General features: G+C 43.1%; 1 protein-coding gene across 1 annotated transcript in view; it reads right to left on the bottom strand.

Moving 5' to 3' along the window:
• TRADD (TNFRSF1A associated via death domain) overlaps window positions 1-14,883 on the bottom strand; it is a 246,507-nt gene that overhangs the window by 91,986 nt on the left and 139,638 nt on the right. Inside the window, exon 3 of the mRNA XM_044081505.1 lies at window positions 14,342-14,619. Within this exon, the coding sequence (XP_043937440.1) occupies window positions 14,342-14,619 (278 nt within the window). The remainder of the gene's footprint in view (window positions 1-14,341; window positions 14,620-14,883) is intronic.

A 14,883-nucleotide genomic window follows, 5' to 3' on the forward strand; every position in this document is an offset into this window, starting at 1 on the left:
ATACCAACTCTGAGACAGCTATAACTCAGAGAAAATGGAATCTCTGACTTAGTATATACAAGTCTTTCTGCCATTCAGTCTCTGCATTTCAGAACTTGCTCTAGAGGGTCCCAGCATTTCAAATGGTTAGTGTCTTCTACTCCTATTATTATAAAACACTCTCCTACTCTTAAAGAACAATGACCGGAAACCAACTCTGTCAGGGGTATAAATGTTTTTACTGTAACAGACATTCTAACAAAAAAATCAGATGGAGGTGTTATGATAGGGATTAAAGATAATTATGAGACCTGTGATTATTACATGTTCAGTGATAACACCAGTACCACAGACTGTGTAACTGTGACAATAAAGACAACCCTGGAACATATAACAATTGTTGGATTGTATAGACCGCCAAAGTCAAGTGCAGATGACCGAGAAAATTCATACATTTCTTGCCTGAAACTGGAGAAGAGAAGAATATTAGCTGGGGACTTAAATTTACCAGAAACAGACTGGAATAATACTGATTAAACAACATTAGTAAGGAAATTATTCACAACATACATTCAGGAACAATTGCTTCAGACTGTAAAAAACCTACCAGGGGACGGAACATACTATACATTGTTTGTGTTCCTAAAGAAATTGCTGTTACCTCAAGTCAAGTTTTACCACAGTTAATGTGCAGTGATCATGGTTTTATAAAGGTTAATTTGTTACTAGATAATTCCGCCAAACTGAAATCTAAAAAAATGCACTGAAGGTTAATTACAGATTATATGGAAGCAAAACAGTCACTATGTAAAACTAACTGGAGTGAGGTGTTCAGTGAAAAAACTGCAGATGGAATGTGGAAAGTTTTGAAAGAGAAATTGTTTGAGTGCAAAAGATAAAAAAATGTTTAACATAAGGATCTAGGCATACAACATCAGGGCGATATACTTTATATGCATAGTATGTTAGCAATTGTTCTGGAGCTTTTCTCCCCTGGCCTCCGCTGAAAATGGACAGCTCTGTCCAGTCGGACCTCTCCAGTAAACAAATGTAAAAATAAATAAATAAGAACAAGATATAAGATAAAGTGAGATAAAAAATATAAGAAATGAAAGACAAGTCAAACTACAACTTTGAAAACTGAAATAAACAAGCTGGATAAACAGATAAAGCATAGTGTGAGACAAGATCAAGAAAAATTTGAAGAAAACTTATATGAAGATATTGAGCATAATAGGAAACCTTTTTACAGATACATAAGATGTGGAAGGAGTAAAGACAAACAAACTGATAAAACTGTGTGGAGATTCTAAAATTTATTTTCAGACACAACAGATTATACATATATTTACAAAATGTTATGCAAAACAGTTTGGCTCCACAAAAGGTGTGATGAGCTGTCCTAGTGACATCCAGGTAACCTCAGATACTAGAATCAAACTAGATTACATTGAAAAAGAACTGTGCAAACTGGATCAAACAAAGCACAGGGAGGAGACGGAATTAGTAATAATGACCTGAGAATACTTCAGCAACTACAGTACTGGGGTCTGAATGGACAGATGCTAAGTCAGCAAATGCAGGAGAATATTATTACTGAAACTGAATTCATCCTCAAGTCATGCTGAGATGGGCCTTTTTTTCACAAATTCTCACCAAGAAGACAATGATATACATATATATATATATATATATATATATATATATATATAGACAATAATATATGAACCCTGTTTTTCACAAATTCTCACCAAGACGACAATGCTATATACACTGTATTTATATAGCATATCTCATAGACTATCGAGGATAAGAAAGTGGTAAGCAGTAGGTAGCCTACCACAAGAGGAGTGGTTTTTAGCTCCTTTTCAACTTTCTGCTTTAAAAGCTCATGTTTCCACGGGTTTGCACATCGTGCAGCGCCACTAAGCTGGGGTAAAGTATTACCGGTGCCAGAAAGTCTGCTCTTCAGTTTTTCCCTTAGATCTTGCTACTTTTCTTCTCTCTTGCATTTGACTAGCTTATCTGCCTAGCAATTCATCTGGCTTCTTGCAGCAATTATTGCAGCGCACAAGTGCTAACAGCACTAAATGTCCTAGAAGGAAACAGCTCCAGTACTTATTAATAATGGCCATCGCTCCTGGCATGTCTAAAGGTCAGTTCCCTGTGCTTTCTCCTATTAATCTGGTGAACTTGGGCATTCTGAGGTAGTGTAGCAACTGCCTCATGTACACAGACAACCCTCTCCTCTTACCTCCCAACACTCAGACTTTTGAGAGATGCACTTATATATCCAAACTGGAAGACATGCACTCTCCAGTCAAGACAAGTATAGCTGGTCAAGAGGAGAAGGTCAACACCTGCACCACACCACATGGAACACATAGCCCTCTAGAACACCCACCATCACAGCTTTCACAGAAAAACACAAACCACACACCCACTTCCGTGGGGGCTCTCAATAGAAATCTACCCAAACAGCAGAGACCTCTAAATCAGAAACACACTCGACCACCACAACACAGCACAAATCACAAGACACATAGCTCACCTACAGTGTGCACCTCAACCTAAGCCCATAAGGCAAAACAGCTTTCCCAATACACTAATCACAGGTGACTCGATAGTGAGACACACCAATGTCCCACTCACTAAGTTGAATAAGGAGAAGGTAATAGTCAGTCCTCTGTCGGGTGCCAGGATCTGACACATAACATACGCACTCAGGTCACTCCACAACAAGTAAACGTATGACTCTGTCATTGCCCATGTGGGTGTGAATGACCTGAGACGCACCTCCCTGGGCTACATGAAAAGAGACATGGAGGAGCTCTTGGATTATGTGGCCCAGAATGATTCCGCAGTACAATCAGAAAATGATTGACTTCAAAAATTGGCTAAGTTTCTGGTGTCATTCCAAGGGGATCCAGTATCTGTTTGCTTGGGATGACATTATTGACAGACCTCGATGCTTTGCCAGAGATAGCCTGCATCTGTCACCTCTAGGTTTCCGGATACTGCCTAAGCCTTTTGTCACCACTATAGTGCCTTTTTTAGGCAGTGATCCAAAGACCAAATTATCACCATAACAGCTATAAATAACTGCAAACTGAGGGTCATACTGCTCAAATCTAGAAGTCTAAACCTCAAGATGCACTCGCTTGAAGCACTCCTCAAAATGGAGAACATCGACATTTGTGCTGTAACGGAGACCTGGTTTAAAGCAGCATAAAGCACCCGTGCGCTACCAGGCTGTAAATCATTCCACACCTTTCGGCTCCAGAACATGGATCAAAGCTCCAAAGGTGGTGACTTCTCCATATTCATAAAGGATATGCACACCTCCAGACTAGTAGCCCAGCATAACACATTGGAGATACTTCAGGTAAAACTAACAGTGGGTAAAATGGTGATTCAGGTCATAGCCTGCTATAGGTCCCCAACCATGTCCCAAGACTCTCACTCATTGTTCTTAAACACCTTGGAAACTATTAGGGTTCAACCCAACACTCTCATACTGGGTGACATCAACTACCCCTCCATCAACTGGGAAAATTACTCATGCACCAATACACTTGCCCAACACTTCCTGGAATTCATTAATTCCAATGCGCTGGACCAGCTTATTCCTACCCCCACTAGAGGAAGCAACATCTTTGACCTGGTTATTACTAACATGGGCAACCGCTGCTCAACACCAATAGTCCATTCCTCCCTTGTTAGATATGACCATAAACTAATTACCATGGAAATCCACATCTCACCCACACCATCAGCAAAGGTAACCACCATGAAAAACTTTTCCAAAGCTAAGTTTGGGGTCCTACAAACAGAGGTGGCTGACTTCACGGCACCCGTTCAAATGGAAAATAGGTGCATGACCGCCGAATCAAACACCAATGCACTGTACGAACACGTACATAAATGCATGGAACTAGCCATACCCAACAGAACCAAGACGCTCTCCTCCAAAAAAAGGAAGCCAATCTGGTGGTCCCATGCCATTAACAAACTCTACAACAGAAGGAAGAAACTGTTGCAAAAAAAGGTGAAGTCCCAAGACTGGAAAAATTCCCTTATTAGCCTCAACAAAAAGTTGAGCTCCCTCATCAAAACCTCTAAAGCCAGCTATGAATGAATGAAGAAAGCAATGAAGAAACTGTGAACTTTTAGAGAAGGAAACGTATGGTGGAACAGGGGAGTAATAAAATTCAAAAGGTGCTCAGGGTAAGAGTGCTACAAGTGTCACAAAGTGAATGGAGTAATACTGCTACTTCCTAAACTTGATGGAAGTACTAGATGCTGTAATGACGTTAGGAAATTGAATAACATATCAAAGTTTGATAGCTATCCCATGCCTAGAACTGATGAGGTGACAGAAATACTTACCCCTCTGCCAAAGAAAAAAAAAAACATCTTTGTAACGTGTGAATTTCTGCTTTAGTACGTAATTATTACCATCTGGCCTACATAGATTTCCACCTACCTTGCAGTTTATACAACCTAGTTTAAGACTTTTACTTAATCTAAAAGTATATCTGGCTTGTAAAGTATAATTTACACGGATTCATAGTGGCATGTTATTCTATTATAATTTTGGAACGGTACATAAACAAGGAAATCTGAACCAGAGGTGGAGGAAACTAAAGCAAAATTACAATTTGACAGTTAAGACATTTTTAAGAGGAAATACAAGTTATGTCACGATGATAAACCATCAACTCAGCAACAATTGGTAATTACTGCCTCTTGTAGTTAATACACTGTATAAATATGTAGTGAATGCTAGTCATGGCCTAAAATGTCACATTATGCTGCGTCTTTGCAGAACTTTTGTATGGTACTTTCCTATGATGACACTTCAGCAAGATTATTTAAGTACAGTTAACAAAACAGAAGGTATTAAAACTTTAACCACTGATCATTTCAGTCTCAAATAGGTATAATGTAAAGTCAGGTAATAATAAAGTAAAATTAGCTAACATGCTAATCTTTGTTTGTTTTATTGTGATTTAGATTTTTTTCTTCTGGTTGTTTGTCCTTAGTTACATATGCTCAACCTCATGAGGCTCTTGAGGTTATTTTGGTCTGAGACCCCCGTTACAAGACAGAGTGGAAAAAGCACTATCAGAGTGTGTATGTAAATATATATATATATATATAGAGAGAGAGAGAGAGAGAGAGAGCACTAAGCACACAATACACTGTAATATAACATGCAAATGAAATGCATCAATGAATGTGAACATCTGCCCGAAGATTAAGAGGTAGTGGTACATATCAGGTGTTAATCACCCGAAAATAAAACATGCACGTACACTTTGTCTTTAAACAGAAAGGTAGCTAGAAAATTTCCCTTTAAATTTGACATAATTGTTATCAAGTTAAAATATCAAACAATTAAAAAAAAAACATCCAATGATACAATTCCCAGTTAAAAAAATAATTCTGAGAAATGTAAATGATTTTGTTTTATTAACAATTGTACTACATGGAAATTTTAAACATAACGTAGAAAAAAAAAGAGTTAAAGCTTTGGGTACCGGATTAAGTAAACTAAGAGGAGTGAAGATATGAATGAGAGGGAGACTGAAGTATTATTAGTTTAAGGGTTGACCCTTCACAATATGTTCCTGTAGTAGTCACTATCAATAAAACATGAATGGTAGTGATACCAAAATTAAACACAATGAACAGACAAGTCAAAGCCAACTGGGTTAAATAATACAAAAAGCAATGGGGGGCAGAGAATCTGATTTTATTCATTTATTCATTCTCTAATTAGCTGTTTATTTTAGTTCAAAGCCATGGGGAGGACATGGAGCTTATTTGTATTAAGCTAATGCCTGCTTTCTTTCCAAGTAATCATCATGGCATACCGCCTGTATTGTGCAAGTAATATATATAAAATGTAGTCTTGTCTTCCATGCTTGCAGCTGTAGATGACTGATTCTCTGTCACTTCTGCACCTGTGACACTTTTTTGTATATTACCTGTGCTTCTTTATTATACCTAGCAGGATTATGTGTTTGCCATGGCTTACGCACTGTGTTGTGTTGTCCTGCTTGTGTGTGGGATTGCTATGGCACCTGTGCAAGGTACTGTTACTCATATACTGCCTTTTAACATAGTCTCTTCAGATGTGCCTCTGCATTGCTGTTCTCTCTATATATGTGGCTGCACATAATCACACTTGTATACAGCTGCTGCAATAACAATGCCTTGGTTATGACACTGTGTTCTTCATGCACCTCATGGACTGCAGTTGCTGTATTCACACAGTACAACTACACATTTCTGCCAGCATTCCTGTTTTGTGCCCACTGCCAGCACTGTTTTTTTTTCTATTTGGGACTGCTTTCTTAACGTGTCTGCTAATGATATTGTATCCCAGATGCTGCATAGCTGATTTTGGATATAACTTTTTGGCAGCACTGCAACTCACTATTTTATACTTCCCACAATGTACATATGCATTCCTCACTTCAATGTGACTAAAGTCTGTATATCTTCTACGTTTACCAATTGCTGCAATGTGTAACATACTGCTCTTCCATGTGTCTTTCTTGCCACTTTCTGTATCTGACAAGTGCATGTTACAGAGACTCAATGGTGTGACAATGAAAAGCCTTGTGCTACACTGTGCGTCATAATAAGATGCACAATGCACAAAGGCTGTAACTGTTACACTGTATTTTTCATCACTGCCTTGGTGTTCTCACCCTGTGCACTAATGGGACACTAGGAATAATGTACGTCTAATTCTTGGCCAACAGTCTGACATATTTATAAGGGTTGCTCAATGTTAACACAGCACTACTGTCAGTATTGTAGCCACTACATTCTGACTCGGCTTTATGAAATTTGGCCCTTAGTTTAAATGTTACTGCTGTTTAAAATATGCTGTTTACATGTGTCTGTAAAAGCACTTATTTACACTTTAATGATCAGGATGTCCATCTCACTGAGGCCCATCTTGAGTAGTGGCCCAAAGGAAAATAGCTTTACAAATATACTTACATAATGCATAGTAATAAAAAAAAATAACTGTATGTGAATGACAGCACAGTACAGGAACAAAGGCAAAAGTGTAACTATTAGCACAATTCAGGCAACAAGTAGATAAACACTTAACATAAACTGGCAACGGTACTTGATGCAAAACCACGAAGCAAAACTATACATATATAGATAGTATCAGCAGACAGAATAAGAAATAAAACATAAACTAGAACATGGTTACAATAAGAAGCATGTACTTACTCAGACATGAAGACAAATTATGAATAATTAAGCAACCAGAAAAAATAACAATTTGTCAAACGGATAAGTTAAATGATCCGTCACAGACCCTTTTCTACCATAACCTTTGCCACAAATGCATAGTGTGTCATAAAGCCACTGAGTAAGCTACAATATGTGGCTGACCAATCACTAAAGGGGTAAAACCAAGTTACGAAATGAATCCAACCCATTTATTGGAGTTGCATCAGAAAAGGTGATGGTGTACATAAGAGGCAAAAACCACTTTAGAGCAGGGAAGTTCTAAAATATTTTTTTTATATCCTCCTCCAGGTGTATAACAATCTGATAAGATAAGTAATACTATAACATATAAATGTATAGTGTAACATGTAACTCCATGCATACTCACTGCCCATACAGTCAAACCAAAACATCTGCCCAGCTCGTACAGTCAAACCAAAAAGTCTGCCTAAAAATTGGCACTTAGCTGCTCCGAGTCTTTCTGTAACTGAATTCCTGATACCTGGTCACTAAAGCAAAAATGGCACTGCTTTTGATGTTATGAAGTGCAAAAATCCCTTAAACCTTACCAAAGTTAGTCTGCTGTTCATAAAAATTTAAACTATTAAATTAACTGCTGCATTTAAACTTTCAAGATCAGGGCTGTAAAAGTAGCAAAAATTATTTAATTCAAGATACATAACCTTTCTTTCAAGGAAAACAAATTAGCCTGAGAAAGCATATTATCCTTAGATGACTTGAGCTCATAATGAGAAGTTATGTACTTACCATAACGTTCCATGTTAGTTGTCTTCTTCTCGCCTTCTTTCTTGCTGGATGGGTTCGGAGCCGAACTTTGGCTCCGACTCGGCCTAATACTAAAGCTCGAGAGCTCTTTTTCACCGGCTCGAGGCTATACTATGTCCCATAATGCTAGGCGTGATATACCCAGATCTCGTTTGATAGCTAACACTATGGACATACATGTCCCACCACAAGAGAGAATATATTAAACTATATCTAACCTCCTCTACATATAACCCTTACAAGGGCTACCAAGGGGGAGCAAGAGAGCTAGCTGAGGAGATAACTCTGGTGACAAAAAACACCTCGCACAAGATACTCTAGGTCTTTCCAGGCTAGGGGGGATGGAGGGTAGGACACAAGAAAAGGCGAGAAGAAGACAACTAACATGGAACGTTATGGTAAGTACATAACTTCTCAATGTTAAGTTGTCAATCTTGCCTTCATTCTTGCTGGATGGGACAGCGTCCCTAGCACCTTAGTCCCGGGTGGCTCAATGGAAGAGACTCTTGAGTACAGTGGAACCAAAATCAGCCAGACTTCTGGAGGCTATGCCCAGTTTGTAATGAGAAATGAAGGTATGAGGGGAGGCCCATGTGGCCGCTGCACAAATAGAATCCATAGGTAACCTTGCTTGAAAGGCTACTGAGGAAGCTAATGCTCTAGTTGAATGAGCTCTAGGCTTTGCAGGGAGTTCCTTATGCCTCAATTGATAGATTAATGTGATAAGAGCGGTCAACCATCTGGACAAGGTTACTTTAGAAACTGGCCGGCCTTGCTTTCCTTCAGTGTAAGACAGGAAGAGCTGTTCTGATTTTCTCATCTGTTTGGTTCTATCCAGATAGAAACGTAGTTGACGGTGAACGTCCAAATAATGTAATCTTCTCTCAGCTCTATCCGTATAATTTGGGAAGAAGCCTGAGAGATCAATGGTCTGGTTGAGATTTTTTTCAGAGAGTACCTTAGATAAAAAAGATGGATTAGTCCTAAGAGACACTCTATCTTTGTGAAAAACAAGATAAGGAGGGCGCACAGAGAGCACTTGTAGTTCCAAAACCCTTCTCGCTGAGGTAATGGCTACTAAGAAAAGTGTTTTCCAGGAGAGCAGTTTCAATGAGCAGGAAGCAGCTGGCTCAAAGGGAGGAAGAATTAAGGAAGACAGTACCAAATTTAGATCTCACGGTGGAGGAGGATCTTTAACCGGGGGCCAAAGTAATAGGGTTCCTTTCAGAAAGGCTTTGCAAAGCTTGTGGGACATAATACTGGCCTCTGAAAAGCCAACGTGGAAATTTGCAATAGCCGCCAACTGGACCCTGGCAGTGGCTGAAGAAGAGCCCATTTGGAAAAGTTCCGCCAAAAATTCTAGAACCGTTTGGACAGGAGCTGTGAACGGGTCAACTTGATTTTTTCTTGCCCAAATAGAGAACCATTTCCATTTACTAGCATACGTCCTTCTGGTGTTAGACTTGTGAGAGGCAAGGATAATATCACGTACTGACTGAGAAATTAAGGGAAGCCTGGCTAGGGTTGGAAGTGGAGCAACCAAGCCGTGAGGTTGAGAGATGGAAGGGATTGGTGCAGCCCGCCCGACTGATGGGTTAGAAGGTCTGGCATTGGGTCCAGATGCCAGGACTGCTCCAGCAGATGATGTTGCAGGAACGGAAACCAAACTTGTCGGGGCCAATAAGGGGCAATGAGGATCATCCTGGATCTCAAGGCAATTGCTTTCTGGACTTACTGAGTGATTAAGGGAAAGGGAGGAAAGGCACACAGAAGACCCCGGGGCCAATCGTGGACTAGAGCGTCTCTGGGAGGGAGACCCAGAAGAGGAAAAAGGGTGAAGAATTCCTGACACTTGCTGTTTTGAGGGGTTGCGAAAAAGTCGCAGCAAGGCTGACCCCACCTTCTGAATATTTGTTCCGCTACTAGCTGGTTGAGAGACCACTCGTAGGGCATGAGAATGGCCCTGCTCAATCTGTCTGCTATTATGTTGGACTTCCCGGGAATATGCGTTGCTACCAGAAACCGTTGAGAAGAGATCACCCACTGCCAAAGTCTGAGTGCTTCCCGACATAGGGGGTAGGACCTGGTTCCGCCCCGCTTGTTGATGTACCACACTACAGACATATTGTCTGTCTGAAATGCAACCGTCCCAGTGGGAAGAGAGTCCTGAAGGGCCTGCAATGCTAAAAGTACCGCTCTCATTTCCAAGATGTTGATGTGCAAGTGGCACTTGAAGGGTTGCCATGTACCCTGGACTGTCCTGCCCTGAAAATGCCCCCCCCCACCCTATCAGGGAGGCATCATAGTCATGGTGGCAACCAGAGGGGGGAGAACAATAGGTCTGCCTTGAAGCACCTGAGGCGAGACCATCCACCAATAGAGGTGTCTCTTGCATGACTGAGTGATGAGAATGTTGTGTGACATGGGAAGCTGCTGGAAGGACCATTGGGAAAAAAGCATCCACTGTAGTATCCGCATATGAGAACGAGCTAGGGGGAGCAAGGTGATTGTTGCTGCCATTAGACCAAGTGTTTCTAGTACAAATCTGGCTTGGACTCTGTCCTGCTGTAGCAGGATTTGGACATGGCTGCGAATGTTTGAAACTCTTTGTGTAGGTAGTTTTGCTGACAACTCCACCGTGTTTAACACGGCGCCTATGAAGGTAATATGCTGACAAGGCGACAAGGCAGACTTTTCAAAGTTTATAGAGATGCCTAGCGCTTTGCACGTTTGTACAGCGTAATCCCTGGCTTGAAGTAGTTGGTGCCTGGTGGTGGCAGAAAGGAGCCAGTCATCTAAATATGGAAACACCTGGAATCTTCGTCGTCTCAGGTGAGCCGCAACCACTGCCATGCATTTGGTAAACACCCTGGGGGCTGTGGTGAGGCCAAAGGGCAGGGCTCTAAATTGGTATTGACTGGCTCCCAGCCAGAAGCGGAGAAACTTTCTGGATCGCCTGTTCATTTTGATATGATAGTATGCATCCTGAAGATCTATAGAGCACATCCAATTGTCCTGACCCAGAAAGGGTAGAATGGACTGTAGCGTGACCATCCGGAATTTCGTACTTTGGACAGACTTGTTCAGCCTGCTGAGATCTAAAATGGGTCTCCAGTCCCCTGTCTTCTTTGGTACCAAAAAGAATTTGGAGTAGATTCCGGATCCTTGTTGGTCTGCTGGGACTGGCTGGATGGCTCTTTTTGATAGCAGCTTTGAAATTTCTGACTCTGCTTGGTCTCTCAGACCGGGTGGAACATCTGGAAGAGGCCCTTTTGGTTGTTGTGGGGTGTGGATGAAGGATATGATCGGCCGTACCCATTTGTCTTATGTGAGGGAATGCCAGGCTTCTGGGTACACTGAAAGTCTTCCCCCGACTGCCTTCGAAGGTGGACAGTTGGGCAGCTCCTCAGGGGTGCTGAAAGGGTTTGTCAGAGAAAGATTCTCTGCTAACCTGATTTTGCGGACACCCCTGCCCCTAGGGCAGCGTCTGTTATTATTCCCTCCTCTGCCTCTGGAGGGAAGCTCACCACGTGCGTCAGGCAGTACTCTCTGGGGTTTGTGGAACCACATTTTTCCGCCCTTTTGACCCTTAGGGTAAGGTCTAGAAGGGGTGGTAAAACGGACTCCCACGGCAGAGAGAGTCTTGCCTTCCTGCTCGCACCTGGTCAATGTATCCTTCACTTGAGGTCCAAACAAGGCAGAACCATCAAAGGGGGTGTTAGTGAAGGACGCCTTGAAGGGGTCAGCAAAGTTGCAAAGCCGCATCCAGGCGTGTCTCCTTAGAGCAACGCCCGTGCCTGCAGCCCTACTCGCTCCATCGGCTGCACAAGAAATGAGCCGCATGGAGGAGTTGACAATCGAGTTCAGGGTTCCCAGCTGGGAGTTTATCTTGTCCTGAGACGCCACAGCTGTTGGGTCCTGTAAGGTATCACCCAGTTCTTTAAGAAGGTCTCTCTGAAGACGGGTGAAATGGCACAGGTAATTCAGCGACCGCATGGCAAAGGTCGCTGAAGAAAACATCCGCTTGCCATACCTATCCATACTCCTAGATTCCTTATTAGGAGGACGGACAGGTAATGAAGGATCAGCCAACTCCTTCTTAGTGGCTGCCGCCACCACCATGGCATCAACCGGGATGCCCTTAGAGAGAAATTGCTTGTCAGCAGGGGCTGTAATAAATTTTGTAGGTCTCCGGGGGGTTGGTTCCATAGTATCCGGAGCCGTCCACGCCTTCCGAGCCACCACCTCCATGAGTGGGTCAAAAAGTGGGGACACCCAGGAGGTGGAAGGGTGAGAACCGAATGCATCCAGGTACTCGTCCTCGGAAGGGTTGAGGGCGGACCAGTTCCCCCTCTGTTTAAGGATCTCTAGGATGTCAGAAAAAGAGACATCCTCAGAGGGGGACCTTGAGGACCCTTCCGAATCATCCAGGTCGGTGTCAGATGTCACTGACTCAGGGGAGTAGACATGCTTCCTCTTGCAAGTCCTCTCCCGAGGGGGCTCCCCCGCAGGATCAGGGGAGGACTCGGAAGAGGAGGAAACGCCCAATGGAGCAGCCTGGAGTGTCGGTTCTCCGCGCTTGGGTTCGGGAGGGTAGGCAGGGGCCAAAGCAGGCACCATGGAGGGAGGGGCCGACGAGGTGGACCGTGGCGCCGGTATGGGAGCCAGCACGCTCCTCATGACCTCAAAGGCGCCCCTGTCAGGCAGGGAAGAGGGACCCAGCTCCGAGGAGATGAGAGCTCCTCCCGGCACCGAGAGGGACGGCTCCGAGGCTGATGGGGCCGAACTCACCTGCGTCGAGGCCCCAAGAGGGAGAACGGGGTCGGACAAGGGTCCGATGCTACTCGCCCCCTCGAGCCGACGAGGGAGTCTCGCCACCCGGATCCCTCCAGGGACGGAGTCAATGAAGGGATCGGAGCCGACGAAGAAACCAATAAGGGTGGAATCGGTTCCGACGCCCCCACGGTAGCAAGGCCGATGGCCTCCGGCTCCGAGCTCGAAGGAAGAGTCGGAGGAGGAACTTGAGCAGGCATTGGGGTAGCCCCTGTCTGTTGAGATGAGCTATGCAATAATTGGGCCAGCGCCTGCGACTTCAAAAGCCTACTGACTACCCCCTCGAGGTCATGGTCCGAGAGCCTGGAAGACCTAGAGGAGTGAGACCTATGGCTCCGCTCCGACAGCAAGGGGGATTTCGGAGCCGATCTAACAGACTCCAGTGAAGGAGACCTGGAGCGCTTTCGACTTGGGGACGGCTCCGACACCAAAGTCGGAGCCGACTGAAGCCTCGATGTGTCGGTTCCAGCCGGAACCGATGAGACAGAAAGAGGGCCACTCGGCGCCGGCTCCGAACATGGAGCCGACGATTTGGCGGGCTTCGAAGGTTTTCCAGTCATAGGCTTGGACAGAGAACCTTCAGGCTTTAATAAGCCTCTGAGAATGAGCTTATTTCTGCGTTCCTGCAGGACTCTAGGGCTGAAAGCGTGACAGATGCAGCAAGAGTCCTGCAGGTGCAGAGGGCCCAAACAATGCAAACAAGAAGTGTGACCGTCTGTCAGAGACATCTTTTGACAGCACGAGTCACACTTCTTGAATCCCGATACCTTGGTATCCTTTGACATGATACCACATGGGGATACAGTAGTCTAACACTTACACTAACACACAAAAAAGACACTACCAATAAAGAAAAAACTTTTGTAAACTAATAGTAAAAATAGACAGAAATTCCACACACACACTCTAAGGGGAATCTGTACTACTACTAAAGGGAGGGCTAGAGGCCCGACCACCTTAAGGGTGGAAGAAAGGTAGGGAAAAACTACAGAAAAGGGGGGAAAACTAGTCGCTATCTCTAAAAATACTAATTAAATAAACTACTAAGAAAAATTCTGTCAAAAAACTAAGTAAAGATACAACAATTTAGAATACGACCTGGAGCCGGTGAAAAACGCAACCTCATAGCTGAAGCGGCAAACGAGATCTGGGTATATCACGCCTAGCATTATGGGTCATAGTATAGTCTCGAGCCGGTGAAAAATAGCTCTCGAGCTTTAGTATTAGGCTGAGTCAGAGCCGAGGTTCGGCTCCGAACCCATCCAGCAAGAATGAAGGCGAGATTGACAACTTAACATCCAAAGTTACTTTCTATATAAACCTCAGAAGAGAACTTATTGTCGGTGCAGTCTATGACATGCAACATGATCCTGATCGTCAAAGAAAATGATCGGAAAATTATGCACTTAACAAGATAACTTGCAACAAAAAATTAGGCACATCTTTATAAGAAAGAAAGCAGTACCCCGTTATTTACCTTTTGATTGCTGATACATTTGATACACTGTTGTTCTTCACCCAATAAGGAGTCAAGCTGTTCCCCACCAGCACGTAATTGTGTTTGAACTGCAGCATGTGGCACAGGAAAAGTCATCCTCAAATGGTTCAGCAGAGACTGGCGGACTCTTCCACTACTGTAACTACGCAAAAACTGAACACAGATTTTTTCACTGCTAAATTTTATGTGCATTATCAGCTGCTTGTCTGTGCTTAGGACTTTCAAAATTTCAGCCTTGTGTGCATCTTCTGTTGCTTCTGTAAAAAAATCAGAATGTATTTATTTATTTGACATTTGTTAACCAGGATAGTCCATCTCAGCAAAAGCCCTTTTTCAGTGGAGGCCCGGGGAGAAAAGCTCCACAGTACAAGTAAGCAAGAGCATTTATAAAACTGACAATGAATATAGTGAAAAATTTACAATAAAACAGTTAAGCAAATATAGATAAAGCTCCACAGTACAATAGAGTAAGAGGCATTAGAACACTGAAGAAAAAAACATAGCAAAGAAATATACAATAA

The sequence above is a fragment of the Protopterus annectens genome, chromosome 8.part0, assembly GCF_019279795.1.
Source record: "Protopterus annectens isolate FY-2018-M chromosome 8.part0, PAN1.0, whole genome shotgun sequence".
Classification (NCBI taxonomy): Eukaryota; Metazoa; Chordata; order Ceratodontiformes; family Protopteridae; genus Protopterus; species Protopterus annectens.